The following is a 17,365-nucleotide window of genomic DNA, read 5'->3' as shown; positions in this document are numbered from 1 at the left end:
ACTTTCAGTCATTATAATATCTTTGAATATTATTATTCAAAGAATTCAGAGACATCTCAGCGTGTAAAGGGCAAGTTCGGAAACCACTGTTGAATATACGTGATCTTCGAGCCCTCAGGCGGCACTGCCTAAGAAACCGTCATGCTACTATGACAATTATAGCCACCTGGGCTTAGGAGTACTTTGGAAGACCATTGTCACTTAACACAGTCCGTCGCTGCATCCAGAAATACAACTTGAAACTGTATTACGCAAGGAGGAAGCCATGCATCAACTCTATGCAGAAACACCAGCAAGTTCTCTGGGCCCGTGCTGTGGTCAGATGAGTCCACATTTCAGCTAGTTTTCAGAAAAAACAGGTGTTGAGTTCTCCGTGCCAAAGATGAAAACTACCATCCTCATTGTTATCAGCAAAAGGTGCAAAAGCCAGCTCCTGTGATGGTATGGGGGTGCATCAGTGCCCATAGCACGGGTGAGTTGCATGTATGTGAAGGTACCGTTGACTGTGAGGCGTATATTAGGATTTTAGAGAGACATATGTTGCCATCAAGGCGACACCTCTTCCCAGGACGTCCATGCTTATTTCAGCAGGACAATGCCAGACCACATTCTGCACGGGCTACAACTGCGTGGCTTTGTAGACACAGAGTGCGTGTGCTTGACTGGCCTGCTGCCAGTCTAGATCTATCTCCTATTGAAAATGTATGGCGCATCATGAAGAGGAGAATCAGACAACGGAGACCACGGACTGTTGAGCAGCTGAAGTCTTATATCGAGCAAGAATGAACAAAATTTCCAATTGCAAATCTACTACAATTAGTATCTTCAGTTCCAAAATGATTAAAAAGTGTTATTAAAAGGAAAAGTGATGCAACACAATGGTAAACATGCCTCTGTCCCAACTTTTGTTGAGTGTGTTGTAGCCATCAAATTCTAAATTTGTGTATATTTACAAAATACAATTAAGTTGGTCAGTAAAACTATTGAAAATCTTTTCTTTGTACTTTTGTCAGTTAAATAAAGGTTCACGTGAATTAACGTATCACAGATTTTTGTTCTTATTGCATTTTGGAAAATATCCCAACTTTTCTGAAAATGGAGTTTGTAGGCTGAGAAGTGGCAGATGGAGGCAACCCAGATAAGTGTGAAGTGCTTCATTTTGGTAGGTCCAATATGATGGCAGAATATAGCATTAATGGTTAGACTCTTGGCAGTGTGGAGGATCAGAGGGATCTTGGGGTCCAAGTGCATAGGACGCTCAAAGCGGCTACGCAGGTTGACTCTGTGGTTAAGAAGACATACAGTGTATTGGCCTTCATCAATCGTGGAATTGAATTTAGGAGCCGAGAGGTAATGTTGCAGCTATAAAGGACCTTGGTCAGACCCCACTTGGAGTACAGTGCACAATTCTGGTCGCCTTACTACAGGAAGGATATGGAAACCATAGAAAGGGTGCAGAGGAGATTTATAAGGATGTTGCCTGGATTGGGGAGCATGCCCAATCTTTTCTCCTTGGAGCGAAGGAGGATGAGAGGTAACCTGGTAGAGGTGTATAAGATGATGAGAGGCATTGATCATGTGGATAGTCAGAGGCTTTTTCCCAGGGCTGAAAGAGGCCACAAGAGACCACATGTTTAATGTGCTTGGGAGTATGTACAGAGGAGATGTCAGCGGTAAGTTTTTTAAGCAGAGAGTGGTGAGTGCAGGATGAATGGAGACAGAGGGAAATTTTGGAGATGTGAGACACAGGATGAATGGAGATGGAGAATTGTTGGGGATGTGAGACTTGGGATGAATGAAGACGGGGAAGATTGTTGGCGATGTGAGATTGGGATGAATGGAGATGGAGAATTGAGACGTACTTCTTAACTTGTATGCCATCCACCACAAATTTCATGCACCCTAGCTGCTTTGTATACCATCTACAAATGCACTGCAGTTACTTGCTTAGGTTATTCTGACAGCGTGCTCCAAATCTGCAACCACCATCATTGCAAGGGCAGTTGGTACTACATGCAGGTTCCTTTCAAACTCCAAGACCATCCTGAATTGGAAATATTTTGCCATTCCTTAATTATTGTTGGATCAGAAGGGTTGTAATAGTTCTAGAGGACCTTTCCAGCTGCATCTCGAGAAGGGATTAATGCTGCAGAAGCAATATTCAGGATCCCTGTCACCCATTCCACAATCTGTCATTACCATCAAGGAGATGGTACAGGAGCATCAGGACTAGGACTGCCAGACTAGATAACAGCTTCTTCCCTCAAGCTCTGAGACTAATGGATACCCTGCCACCATTGAGGTCTTGTCACTGTGTGCATTTTGAATCATATTTTATTAACTTCGAGTATATTTTGTTTTATGTGCTGTGTGATATATGCAAAGGAGACAAATCTCCAGGTTGTATGAAGTATGCATGCTTTGATAATAAATGTACTTTGATGTTGTGAGGGTACACCATGGTTCGAAGGAACATTGTTTCAATTGGTTGTATATATGTGCAGTCAGATGACAATAAACTTGAGCTTTCTGGCAATGCTAATAATACCCAGATCCTGAAAAATATATTAAATAAACACATTGGAAAACTCTGAAGAACTGCATCTTAATATATCGAGTACTGAACTGTATCATTCATTTATTCAAGCAATGTGATTTACAGAGTGGTAATGAGTGGAAATGCTAATCTTTCAAGTGGTTTATAAAAGGTTTCTATGAGGGAGAATGTAGATACCACTGTTTTCATATTACTTTTCAAATGGGTTATCTATTATTCTGTTAATACTTATGCTTACATAATGTGATAATATAGGAATAAAATTATATCATAGTTTAAATATCAAAATCCCACTCATAAATATCTTTTGAGAACTATTTTCTCACTCACTCATTTCATGTCAGGACAAGTTCTGGAGGAAATTCTTTGCATGTTGCAACAACAATCTCCGTTTGCAATTCCTGTATTTAATGCTTAGCAACTGCTGCACACGGCACAGGGTCTCATGTCTTTACTAAACTCCAGCAAAAATTCAAATTAGGCATCTGCTAATTTGAACATTAATGATAAGAGATTGCTTTACAGTTTAAAGATTCAGTTTAAAATAATATCTTGCTAATGATATTTCAATAGTATATACCCTGGCCCAATATCCAAAAAAAGCAGAAATTTCCAAGGCAATTATTCTTGTTTGGTATAATCATGGTAATTCTCAATTGGTGTTGTCTATTTGACAGAGGAACAATTCTCAGATCTCTCCTTGAGAGATTACACATGTACAATAATCTCTGCACTTGTTTTTTTTACTGCTTTTAACCTATTTGTTACTTAGGCATATGCTTCTATTTTAGTTCCTTTTTTCACAGTCCTGTAACTATGGAAGTGACAAATCTGCAGTTACTTTCATCAACCAGCCAATGAGAAATATTCTTTCAAAGTTTTTGTTTGTTTGATCTGTTAAGATTATAGAATGATCACACAGTTTTGTTAAATGCCGGAAAGCTTGGCTGCATTTCAGATTCTTTTGCCTCGCTTGTATGCAATCAAAAAGATTCTTCCTTTGACCTGCTCGTTGAACTGCTCAACTCTTCTTCCAAATAGATTACAATTGGCAATGCAGAAGACTGTTTATCAAAACAGGCTGTAAAGAAAGTGCTTAAGACAAATATACAAAAATGCATTTCCTCTTTCTTAATGAATTAAGGGCATGTAATCTACCAATATTTAAATAGGGATAATATAATTTTCTGAAGCAGTTTGTATACAAATATGCAAAGTGATATACATATTTCAGTGTTGGATATACACGATTTTGCACACATCTTTAATCTGTTTCTTTACTATGTTTGTTTAATTTATCTATTTTCTGTGCCATGCACCTCCTTGTTTAGAACAATGAGAACTTCAGTGTTTCAATGTATATGTGACAAACATTTAATCTGTAGAATAATGAACCATAAATGTTCTCTTGGGTCTTTGATATTCTGGAATCAGCAATTGAGTCTGCTGACTTTGGAAATGAATTTCTGTCTCTAGTTTCCATTGTTCACTCTATCTGCTTATCATCTACTAGTCCCATGATGCTATACTTAAGATTATCTCATTACTGCATGTAGAGATCAAAAGTTCAAAGTAAAATTTATTATGGGGTACACACACATCACCACATTCAACCCTGAGATTCTTTTCCTGTGGGCATACTTTGCGAATTTATAGAACAGTAACTGTAAACATCTGAACTGTAAACAGCAAAGAAACTGTGCAAATGCAGGTAATAAATATAACGAGGATGATATAACAATATAACAGAGTCCTTAAATGAGTGTAGTTATCCCCTTTTGTTCAAGAGCCTGATGATTGAGGGATAGTAGTAGTAGATCTGGAGTGCAAAGATGCATACATCAGAATGCTCCTTATCTATTACAGCTCAGCATTTAACACCATCATCCCCTGAAAACTAATGAGTAAACTGCATGATCTGGGCCTGAATACCCCTTGAGAAATTGGATCCTGGATCTCCTCACTTGTTGACTGCAGTCAGTTTGAATTGGCAAAAACATCTTGACAATCTCCATCAGCGCAGGAACACCTTAGGGATGTACTTAGCCCCCGCTCTACTTGCTTGACACCTATTCAGCAGATCAAACCTTGGCAAACGTCTATGAATGTGTGGCTACAGCTCCAACGCCATACACAAGTTTGTTGATGACACCACTGTTGTGGGTTGTATCAAAGGTAGTGACGAGTTAGCACCTAGGAGGGAGATTGAAAATCTGACTGAGTGGTGCCACAACAACCTCTCACTCAGTCAGGAAGACATACGAACTGATGGTAGACTTCAGGAGAGGGGAACCAGAGGTCCGTGAGCCGGTACTCAGAGGATGAGAGGGTCAGTAATTTCAAATTCCGGGGACCGGTCCTGGACCCATTGTATAAATATAATTATAAAGAAAGTATGACAGTGCCTCTACTTCCTCAGGAGTCTGCAGAGGTTCAGCAGATCAAACCTTGGCAAACTTCTATGAATGTGTGGTGGAAAGTGTGCTGACTGACTGCATTACAACCTGGTGTGGGAACACCAAAACTTTGAGTGAAAAATCCTACAAAAGGTGATGGATTTGGCCCAGTACATCATGGGTAAAACCCTATAACCATTGAGCATGTCTACATGAAACATTGCCGTAGAAAAGCAGCATCCATTAGCCAAGATCTTCACCACCCAGGCCATGCTCTTTTCTCACTACTGCCATCAAGTAGAAGGTACAAGAGCCTCAGGACTCACACTGCCAGAGCGAGAGGTTGAAGGTATCCGTGAATACTTCATAGAAGTCATTGGCACAGGTCTTCAGTATTCGATTAGGTACTCCATTTGGACCGGATGTTTTTCTTGGGTATACCGCACATTATCTTCAGATACTAAGACCAAATGACCTTCAGGAGGCATAGGGATGCGTGAGGGTTCCTCCCTGTTCAGGTGATCAAAGTAAGCACGAAAGGCATTGGCCTCATCTGGAAGTAAAGTTCTGTTGTTTTAACTTTGCCGGAGATTTTGGCTTTCAATTCCTGCCACAGCTGTTGAACATCCCTTGTTGATTCCAGTCTAGTCTGGAATCAGCACTTTGTCTGAGAGCTGGCTTTCTAGAGAACATTCCTGCACCTCTAGTAGCATTCTTGATCTCCAGGCTTGAATACCTCTGATCTGGCTGTTAGCAGATTCCAGATTTCATTGTTCATCCAGGGCTACCGATTGTGGAAACCCTTAAATGATCTTGTGGAGACGCACACATCCCCAGCTGCTTTTACAAAGAGTTGTTGTGTCAGTCTCCACGTATCATTTTGTGTCACTGGGTGTAACCACAATATTTACTTTTCTTAACTTCATTTCCAGACTGAAGTAGTATTAAAGTTGATAGGTGACAACAACTACATTTATATTATCCTGTAACTGTTATTAGGAATGTTTAAAAATGTACTTGAAAAACTGAGACAAAAATATGCTCTTAATCTAGCCTCTTAAGGTTTTATGCTAATATAAACATAGACTGTTGAAAGGTCACTGGCATGGGCAAAAGGTTAGATTGTCTGATTCTCTAATTTATAGTTACATTTGTAGCTATTACGGCATTTTGAGTTGGAAGGTGGATGGTTCGCTGAAGGTATTTACCAATGACCTTTCAGTCTGTCTAGTATCTAGTCTATTATCATGTAACCAAGCTCCATACAAATACAAATCTCCTAGCATTCACATCAGCAGACAGGGTCTGATCCTGATGATCCAAGCATTGCTAACATCTTATTAGTATCCTTGATTATTGAATCTGACTGGGGTCTCTGACTTTGAGAGATGCCAAGTACAGACTCTCTGGTTCATCATAGTGCACATGGGAAACTTCTTAAGAACTATACCCTTAATTTCAGATTACACCATTTAACAACTTGCTGTCAAAATTTAAACTTTTATTTTCATCTGTCTGCTAAAATCATTCAATGCTTTGTTTTCACTTATTCCTCAACCAGCCCCTGACACTACTCATGTCATACTTCATAAAACGTATGGCTAAGTAATCTGTTCTGTGTCTTTATGTCATCATATGGGATAATGTCAACGTACATATATCACAGAATGGAATATTTTGTAGATTGTTCTTCACTGTTAACAATACCATAGTCTTCCAAATGCAGACATACTAACTTGAGAACAATGAGCTGTTTAAATGGAAAGGCAGTGTGTTTTGCCTTGGATATGGTGGTAATATTCAGGAAGAAATTTGTGCCACACAGGGAAATATTTTGGCTACAGGAAAGTGTATTACTAAACTTGTTGGTGTCTCTCCCTCAGTTCTGTCTTTATAATCTTTGAAATATAAATGATCAGTGAGTATGAGGATTGATCACCTGGTCTTCAGTGAAAGTGTGATATTCGTAGTATTCACCAGATAAGCTGACTGCTTGGTGGTTGGGTAAGGACAGGAGGGTGTAAAAGTGGGTTAGCTAACCTTGCCCAATTTCTCATTTTCTAATTTGCAATTTTGAGGCTCCTGCAGGTGCTTTACTGTTTTGTACTTTTACAGAGAGAACTGATGTTTGGTGATGGATTAAAAAGAAAACATATGTTTATAGCAGATTGTCTCCAGAGTTTTTGCACAACCTGTGATATAGTAATATTTTCTTTGTAGATAAAGAATGAAATCAGCTTTTTAGATTTAATTGCTACTCAAAATAATGTTCCTGTGAATGATTTTGTGAGACGTGGCCTATTATATTGAAGAAACCATGATTGACCAACAATTCAACCCTCATTGCGTTCTTTTCACATCTCAGAACCAGCTAAATTACCACTTCAGTCTTATGGAAGTTGAGAAGTCTAGTTTTGTTACTGACAATACAGACTTAATGACTGCTTGAAAATACTGATTTTATTACAATGTTCCGTATCACCATCTCAGTCCTGAGCAAAACAATATTTATACACAATACTTTGACATCTGTGTTATAAGTAATGCATGATGTTCAAGAGTGGTGAAAATCTTGTTTTTGAAGTTTGCAGAAGTTTCATCAGAGTGTCTGACATTGAATAATTAATCAAATATTAATGTTTCCTGCATTTTAATAGTGACTACACTGAAAATTACTTAATTTTTGCCAAGTGGAAGAGATCTTGAGGTCATGAAAGGGGTGATTATAAATATGTCAAAATCTTTATTCATGATATTCTTGTAAACTTAAGCACTCGCGAGCTAGTTTTGAGTTTCTGGGGTGTTGTGAGCATTACTTAATCTTTTGGGAAAAAGGTTGCTATCTAGCATTAACACGATGAAATAATTTCAAATTTGACAAAATAGTGCATTGTTTATTCACAGGCTAATTTATATGCATTAACTGGTTGGTGTTGTGGCAGCTGCACCGGACTAGGCGAGTGGTCGCGGGTTCAGATCTGGCCAGCTCCTTGTATACTTTCCATCCATGCTGGGTTGAACATCAGGCTAAGAACTTGGCCTCCTAAAACAAAACAGACAGAAGTGCTAAAGAAACAGCAAGGTTGCTGCCAGATGTGCCACAAAGCACATAAAGAAACAACATCAGCATTAAATGTATTGCACTTAGATATTTAACAATTAACAAAGAAATAAACATGAAAGTTAAATATATTTGAACAGTGATGTCAGACATACACCATATCCTCGTTATATGTTATACGTTCCTAGAAATAGACACATAATGTGAAATTGCATAATGTGAATAATTATTTAAATGGAGAAAATAGGGATGTGTTCCAGAGGGCTTCCTAAATATGCTTTATTGAATTGAATTGAATTTTGGTTTATTGTCATTTAGAAACCACAACTGCAATGCAGTTTAAAAAATGAAACAACGTTCCTCCAGAATGATCACAAAAGCACATGACAAAACAGACTACACCAGAAAATCCACATACACGTTTGGCAATCCCAAATCCAGAGTCCGGAGAAGCTGCTGCATTTTAATATCGCACTACCATCTTAGCCCGTTTCCTGGAAAGGTGCTCCAAACCCACCAGACGAAACAAGACTACCCAGACACACCAGGTCAGGAGACCAACTCTACCACCCAACAAACCAAAAACTAAAGCTACAAGACCTATTCAAAACCACATAGCTGCATATAGTTATAGTTAACATACAGTTACAACAATGCAAACAATACCATAATTGATAAAAAAAACAGACCATGGACACAGTAAAAATAGTCCAAAGATGTTAAAAGTCTTTAAGTTTGAAAGAAGCCACCACACATTTTCCACAAGTCCTCAGGGTCCCGATAGACTCGTCATCCCATGCAGGTGGCAGAAGGGAATACCCCCACTATGGACTTCCACGGCGCCGCCAGACTCAGCCTCACAGATGTAGCACACAGTGAAAGCACTCCGAGTCCATCAAATCTCCGAGCCTCCAACCATTCCCTCCGGCACAACCTCTCTGAGCACCATCCTCTGCCGAGTGCACTATGACTTCCACCATTCCCTCACCGTTGGTAAACTCGTGGGATTTTCAAAATCGTCTGTTGCTTGCAGCATCTGAGAGAGAGTTAGCCTTTTAAAAAAAAATGCCTTGAATATGGATTACACCTCGGTCGAGTGGCTGAATCAGTGATGTTGTGTTAGACGGCAGGAAATGCACTGTTATGTTAGGATGAATGCTGTCCACAAGTTCAGGATGGGCTGGCGCACTGTCAAGCAACAAAAGAACTTTAAAGGCAAGATTCTGTTCCCGGCAGTAGCATCTCAAGAGCTGTGTTACCTTCAGCTGATGCTGCACTGTTTATAATTTCCAACTTTGTTTCAAGTGTTATAGCAGTTCTCTGCCACTTGGCTGATGGCCCAGGATATGACATCGGACGCTTAGGAAGCACAGTTAAATATTTCAAGCACAAAATCACTGCACCATAGGTAAAACCAACAAAAGTTTAAGAACGCAAGATCGCACATCCACACCTTGACAAAACCAATGTGGGAGTGAGACTGTGAAGCGCGCGCACCTGATTTGTATTGGTGGGAAAGCAGTGCTCCTCGCATAACTGTGAGCTTAGGGTGCGTATAAGGGGACATTGGTAGAAATAGGTTACTCGCATAACTGTGAATCTGCATTGTCTGGAGACACATATAACGAGGATAGTGTGTATATTGTTTAACATATTTCAGCTGTGCAGTATAGCCATCTGTACTGTCCACACAATGTTGCCCACACTACTGTTGGCTCACTCTATCTCTTGTGACCACTTGCCATGCTAACTGTCCGAGGTGAAATGCGAGATTTGCTGTTGGCTCTGCAAGACGCAAATACCCCAATGTTAACATTCCTATTTAGATTGGTTTTAAGAATGTCTTTTATCTCAGTCAGATGGAGTCATCAGTATTATGAAATGGAAGTGCACAATCCATGGTCTGAAGTGAATAGCCCATGAAAGCCATTGTAATGCTGATATTATCACTCATTTGCACAATGTAGACATTACTGAAGAGTCATCATTTAATGCCTATTTCTAATGCTCTAATTTTGATAAGGTAGCAACAAGTTGCTGCCGTCAACCGCAGGAATCTTGGTGTCGGCACTCCTGAATTGCTTTTACTGTATATAAGGAGCTCTAGGATTAAGACAAAGTACCAAAACAAAGTTGGCAATTTTCCTCCTCAGGATGGTGTGTAGCTTGAAGAGCTGGTGGCATTCCCGTGCACCTGCTCTCCTTATTGTTAATGTTAGATTTGGAGGGCGCTGTATCAGTAATCTTGGCAAGTAATTTTGCGTAGTCTCTACTGGTAAACACAACTGATGCAGTTCACTTGAAATGCAGGGAATGCAAGTTTATGGTTGTAATTGGGGTGTGAATCATGTGAGCAACTTATCCTGGGTACCTTAGTGTTTTAGAACTACCCTCATTCAAGCAAGTGTTCTGTGATCGTGCCAGTTCAAGTGGTTTCATTTAATATCAGAGTATGTATACAATATTCAACCTGAAATTCTTGCTCTTCACAGACATCCACAAAAACAGAAGAGTATCCCAAAAAATAATCGATGGTAAAAACGCTAGAACCCCAAAGCCCTCTTCTCCTCCCTCCCATGCACAAGCAACAGCAAAGTATTAAACCTCCACCCCCCCCCCCCCCCGCACTTATTTCAGCAGGAAGCATCAGCACCCATCACCCACTAGGCAAGCAACAGCAAAGCCCCTAAAGAGAGACCATGATCTGCCGTACAATGGAAGTAACCATTCACCCAACAATTCAAACGGCCACAGGCTCCCTCTATCGCCTAATAAAGGGGCAGAGAGGTGTCACACCATGAGGGGAAACTAACAAAGCAAAAAACAGTTCGCTGGTTCCAAAATTAAAGTCTGGCACATTGCTGGTTTACCCCCCTTCCCCCAAGGTCTGACTCCAGAATCTGCAGCAGCAAACTCTTCCCCCACTGTGTGTGTATACACATGCACAGCACCCTCCCTGGCACCATATTAACTCCGCCAGTCAGATTCTACAGCAGAAATTGAAAACTGTCAACTGCAGATGCTGGAAATCAGAAACAAAAGCAAAGTGCTCGAAAGACACCGTCTGCGGAAAGGAAAAATAATTCATTTTTCAGATTGAAGAAGGGCTTCCTGCTCTGCTGAAAGTTGCCTGCATGTTTGTTGTTTTAATAAGTAATGGGGTAGCTGACTTATCAGCTTTGAATTATTAAGTCATAGAATACTACAACAGAGTAACATGCCCAAATGGTCCGTGCCAAATTAATTCTGCCAAAATAAAAAAAGTAAACGAATGGACAGAGAATTTGTTGTATACTGGTGAGGAGACTTCTACAGAAGGAAAATTCCTCAAACCGTTTGGGAAGCAGTGTGGATTGTGGATCTGTTCAGGATTGATGAAAATGGAAGATTTTCTCATTTCTATTCTTTTACTAGTCACATATATAAAAAAAACATAATAAGTATGCGTGGGATGCATTGTGATATTGGTGGTCATTTGATCTCAGGGTTTTAAACAAAATAATTTAAGATTATCCAGCTCAAATGAGATTTCAAGGAACAAGAAGACTCCATTTCAACTGTTTATTATTAGTTATTGTGAAAATAGTATTCAAATAAGTTTGCTCTTAATTTATTCATGAAATGTGGCATTACTAGGCAAAAAAAAATCCCCATCTATAATTGCCCTTGAAAGGATGGTGGTGAACTACCTTTGTTGAACTTCTGAAGTACATATTTTGAAGGTTGTCTTAGAGTATCGTTAGAAAGGCAGTTTGATGGATTTGACCTAGTTTGATGCCTGCTATGTTGAAGTACTTTCCAAACTGGCTTGCCTGCTATTTAATTTGCATAAAATTCATTCCATTGTATTTATTCACTGGGAACTTTTGCATGCATTTTAATAGCCAGTTTCACTTGAGAAGAGATGTTGTATAGGTGGAATTTATATTGAATATTATTCCTTTTGTAGTTCAGTACAATTTCTCGAGCATTTGATTTAAATAATTGCACTATAGGGACCAGAAAGGTCTAATGCCAATGTCGTGATTTCTCGTGCCCCACAAATGATTAGGAGACGCAGAAGATTCTTCAAGAAGGGTTAAACTTTAATTTGCAAATCAAAGCTGAGACAGTCATTGAGCTAGTCGCTGATTGCTCATTGATCTTTGGACATAGCATGTTTTATAGCAGGCATGGGCAAACTACGGCCCGGGGGCCATATGCGGCCCATTAAGCTTTTTAATCCGGCCTGCAGAACTTGATGAAATTATATTAATAAACCTTGTTAACGTTTTTTCCCCGCAATTCTGGAGTTTTCCCAATAGATGACGCACTCTATATACATTGACCTTTGTTGAGGTGCAGCGTATTACTCCACATTTGCGCTTTACTCTTTGTTCGGCTCGACCTATTTGTGTGAACAGGCGTTCAGCGTCATGAACATCAACAAAGCCAGCCACAGATCCAAGTTAACTGACCAACACCTCAGATCCATCCTGAGAATCGCCACAACAAAACTAAATCCAGATTTTGATGCGCTGGCTAAAAAGGGAGACCAACAACACTATTCCCACTGAAATTAAAAATAAGTTTCTTCGTTGTGTTATGTAAAAAATGCATTTGAAAATATATTTTTTTCAATAAGCCTTGCATGTTACATGTCATTTCTGTTAAGTGATGGACATGAGTAGTGCGCAGGTGCACGTACGTTTTCAAAATAAAAAAATGCGCTACAGATCAAATAACACGCTCCGCATACTGGCGCGCTGTCACTGTTCTGTCATTGTGCTGGTCGTTGTTGAGTTTTGGCGCAGGGGACAATTGAATAAGAAGGAGCAGGACAAGTAGACCTGCATCTCCTACCGTTTTTGAAATAAAGACAGGCAGGAGGAGAGTGATGATGATAATATCTTGAAGGATAACAGAATTTTCAGTGCTTTAAAATAATAACTGTAACTACTAAAAAGGCTGTATTTTATTCATTTAATTTTCAGTGTTTTAAAAGTCATTTCAATAAATAGCTAAATACCATGGGACTTAAAAGACAGATATTTTGTTGTAATGCATTTGTTCATTTTCAATTGAAATTAAAGCACATGTTTTCTACATATCCCATGCTATTTTATTTTCTCTTATGAGGTGTATTACCAAAACACTCCATCCATCTGCTCCTGGTCCGGCCCCCCTGTCAAATTTTAGAACCCTTTGTGGCCCACAAGTCAAAAAGTTTGCCCACCCCTGTTTTATAGCAATCTCCTGGTTTAGTTGCATTAGCATATGCAATCGGTCTATAGTTGCGTATCACACGTACATCCGCCACTATTGTTTCTACCCATTGACTTAATCATCTTCTAATCTACATCTCTTAGCTACCTTTCATTAACACACCATTGTCTTCTACATTCTTAATATTTCATTCTCCTGCTAAATTGGGTACATGCATAGCAAATAGCAAACTCAGATTACATAATTTACATCTCTTAGCTTCCTCTAACACACCATTGTCTTATACATTCCTAGGGTTTCATTTTGGATACATGCATAGCAAGCTGACTACATAGTTTTGGTTACACAGCAAATAATGCAACTTTTATACTCCAATACCAACTTATATGTGCCTGAATAAAAGTATTACAATTTTGTTTGGGAGTACAATTTAGGAATGGTTTAACTTCTTCAATAACCTCAATAAGTTATCCTGGATTTTTTATAAGAACAAGATCATATCGTACTTTGATTTTTGTCCCTGATTCTTGATTAAGCAGCACATTTTTTAAAAAACTACAGGAAAAAAAACTGAAAACAACAAACACCCCTGGAGAATGCCTTAAGGATAGTAGTAAAAAATAGAGAAAAGGACAAATACTTTTAAAAGAAAGAATGTTATAAATATTGGGGATAGAGGCTTGCTATTCATCATGAAAATAAACTTGTCTATCAGTTTCTTTTTATATAGCCTATATTAACAAAAAGGTCTGTACTCTGAATTTCAAATCTTTATTGTTTGCTTACTTAAAGCAAATGACCATAGTGTGATAATATTTTTAAAAAATTAGTTTAATTGGAAAGACCATCCTAACTAATTTCAAAATAAGACAATAAATATGTAAGTAAAAAAAGGAATAACAGAATATCAGTCATGTCAAACAATTCAAATCGTTTGTGCCCTTACTGCTGAGTTATTTTATTTTTCATTGATCTAAAAACTTTGCTTTTTGAGAAGTACGAAACAATTCACTATCAATATTTGGGGTAATAAAATTGGTTATGAAATTGGAGAATAAGTTAGTCTGGCATCTTAATGTTTTCCTGTACCGCATCTAATGTCATGGAATACTGTGTGCTTAAGATATGGTGGTATTTCTGTGACCTGTAAATGGCATTGATGTGAAATTTTAGAATGGAACTCAGACGTAATTATGCTTTGTTTATATTTTGACCAAGTTTATTTTCCAAATTTATTATTTAATTCTTTCTCTCTTGTTTCTCATGCTTGCCTTTGCAGGAAGTTGAGGTTTGTACTATTTTTAAGTTGTATTTCTCTTGTCATTATTTAATCACAAGTTGAAAACGTTATTAACCCACAAACAGATTGAAGTATTGTAATCACTCATCTTTTTTTTCTAGGATGACTATTTCAGGAACTGGAACACTGGCCGACACATGGACCAAGGTACTATATCATAAGGTTAATTTCAATTATGAAAATGGGGCTTTTATATTTGAAAAAAATGTTATGTCGGCATGATCTGAAAAAAACATTCAGTTTTCTCAATAGGTTTTTTAAGTAGCATGAACGATTGAAAACTTTAAAGCTGGATGCAGTTGTTTATTAAAATTGTTCTAATTAGATCATGTTGGGTGAGTAGCTAATTCATTTATGGGAGAATTTTACTTGAATATTGTGTTTAAAACATCTACCTTCATTCCACTAGTCTTTGGCCTGAAATTTTTGTGCGTAGTGAACATATAACTTCATCAGAAAGTCCCTCATGATGTATCAACTGATGGTGCATGTTCTGCTGAGTGGCCATCAACTTGAAACATTAACTCTGTTTCTTTCTTCACAGATGCTGCCAGTTCTGCTGAGTATTTCCAGCATTCTCTTGTTACTGTTGCAATTTGTCTAGCACCTGTAGTTTTTCTTTACTCTTGGATGACCTGGGATCTAAAGGGCCATCCACAAAGTCTATAATTTCCATTCTTTGTCCTCCATATATCTAACATAATTAGGTAGAAAGAGAGCAGCAGTATCTAATACTGTATGTACGCTTCCGGTCGCTGTTTGTCTGGTTTTTATGCACATGTGTGTGCCCTGTGGACAGTGTTTGGCACTGATGCAGAAATAAGCTTTTGCAATGAAGCTTCATTATAATTTAAAAGACCTGTCTGAGCAGGTGAAAGCATATGGAGTTTGGCCTGGGAACCTGCTTCAGGTAGATTCACTGAAGTGAAATACTTACTCTTAATGGCAGGTATCTCCCACCTGATCTAAGCCTTCTGAACCTTAATTGGAGTGGAACCAATATCCTGAGGGGGAGAGATTGTTTGACATGGAGATGGGAACCAGAACACCATGTCAGAAAGCAGAGAGCAAGATAAGTGTCATAGGAAGAAGAGGCATGAGCAATGATGGGTTAAAGTATGTTTATTTCAGTGCTCGGAGTATGAAAGGCGATGAACTGAGAGAATGAATTGGACATGGAACTATGACATTGTGGCCATTACAGAGACCTGATTGAGAGGCGGGGGGAGGGGGCAGGGGAAGCATAGGATACTTGATCTTCCAGGGTTTTGATCTTTTAGAAAAGATGTGGAGAGAATTAAAAGATGGGAGGGAGTTATACAGTTAATTAGAGGCAGTGTCACATCTGCACTCAGAAGATGTAGAAACAGAAATAAATGCATGCTCTCTTAAGCATTATGATGTAAAGATGCATTATGCTACAGACCTCAGTAGCCACTGGGATGTTAAGCAACAGATTTGCAGGCTGATTAGGGGAAGGAGCAAAGCCACCAGGCTTCTTGTTGTGGGTGGCTTCAACTTCCCCGTTGCAGACAGATTTTTAAGTTCATCCAGGATGTTTCTTAAATCTGTACGTAGAAAGTTAATTGAGAAGAGGGGCCATACTGGATCTGGTATTGAAAAATGAGTCTAGCCAGCTGACTGTGCTTTCAGTGAGGTGAATCTATGAAACATAATTATAACTGCTTTGTTTTAAGATAGCTGTAACTCAAATGAATATGGGCCTTGCGCAAGAGTACTGATTTAGGACCAAGCAAATTGCAAGAGTATTAAGCAGGAACTAGGGAGAGTTAATTGGGAGCAAATGTATTTCGGCAAATCTGCATCTGACATGTGGAGATTGCACAAATTATAGGATAGTTATGCTTCAGTTAGAAGGAAGGACAAGGATGGAAAGGCAAGCAAAACAAGAGAGGTGGTGAATTTAGTCAAGAACAGAAATGGTATGCATGATTGAGGGTGCTAAAATGAAAACAAAACCCTTGAGAATTATAAAGAAGGCAGAAAAGAACTCGGGAAGTATTTACCAAGGAAAAGGCTATGGAGGACCAGTAAGTCAGTGCTGAATGTATAGGGTATTTAGAAGTCAAGGAGGAGGAATTGTTGGATAATTCCCAGGACCTGATGGGATTTATCCCAGGTTATTGAAAGAGGCAAGAGACGAGATTGCTGGGCCCTTGCCGAGTATCTCTGTGCCCTCTCTAGCTGCAGGCGAGGTCTCCGAGGACTGTAAGTGCCAAATGCTGTACCTCTATTTAAAGAGGGAACAAGGGTAAATCCGGGGAACTATAGATGAGTCTCATGTCAGTTTCAGGGAAATTGCTGGGAGAAAATTCTTCAGGATAACATGTTGACAGCCCATGGCCTAATTAGGGAGAGCCAGCATGGCTTTCTGCGTGACAGGTCATGCCTTACCAACTTGACTGAGTTTTTTTAACAAGGTGACAAGAGAGGTCGATGAGGGTAGAACAGTGGATATTGTCTACATGGATTTTAGTAAGGCTTTTGACAAAGTTCCTCATCGGATGCTAACCCAGAAGATTAAGATGCATGAAGTCTGCATTGAATTGGCTGTTTGATTCAGAACAGGCTTGTGCATAAAAGATGAGGGGTGTGGTTGAAAGGATTTACTCAAGCTGGAGGTCTTTAATTAGTTGTGTTCCACAGGGGTCTGTGCTGGGACCTCTGCAGTTTGTGATGTATATAAGTGACCTGGATGAAAATATAGAAGGGTGGGTTCGTAGGTTTGTGGATGATACCAAGATTGGTGGAGCTATGGATAGTGTAGAAGACTGGCAAATAATATAGGTCGGTTGCAGATGTGGGATGAGAAATGGCAGATGGCA

The 17,365-nt window shown here is 39.1% G+C and overlaps 1 protein-coding gene across 4 annotated transcripts in view; it reads left to right on the top strand.

Annotated features, from left to right (window-relative positions):
* The window catches only part of spock3 (SPARC (osteonectin), cwcv and kazal like domains proteoglycan 3), a 454,551-nt gene that overhangs the window by 135,308 nt on the left and 301,878 nt on the right, over positions 1-17,365 (top strand). For all 4 annotated transcript variants that reach the window (XM_059964877.1, XM_059964876.1, XM_059964878.1 and 1 more), the window contains exon 3: positions 14,621-14,666. In XM_059964877.1, coding sequence (XP_059820860.1) covers positions 14,621-14,666 — 46 coding nt within the window. The remainder of the gene's footprint in view (positions 1-14,620; positions 14,667-17,365) is intronic.

The sequence above is a fragment of the Hypanus sabinus genome, chromosome 3 (assembly GCF_030144855.1).
Source record: "Hypanus sabinus isolate sHypSab1 chromosome 3, sHypSab1.hap1, whole genome shotgun sequence".
NCBI lineage: Eukaryota > Metazoa > Chordata > Chondrichthyes > Myliobatiformes > Dasyatidae > Hypanus > Hypanus sabinus.
The sequence above is the reverse complement of the archived record's forward strand: the minus strand, read 5'-3'. Positions and strand labels throughout refer to the sequence as shown.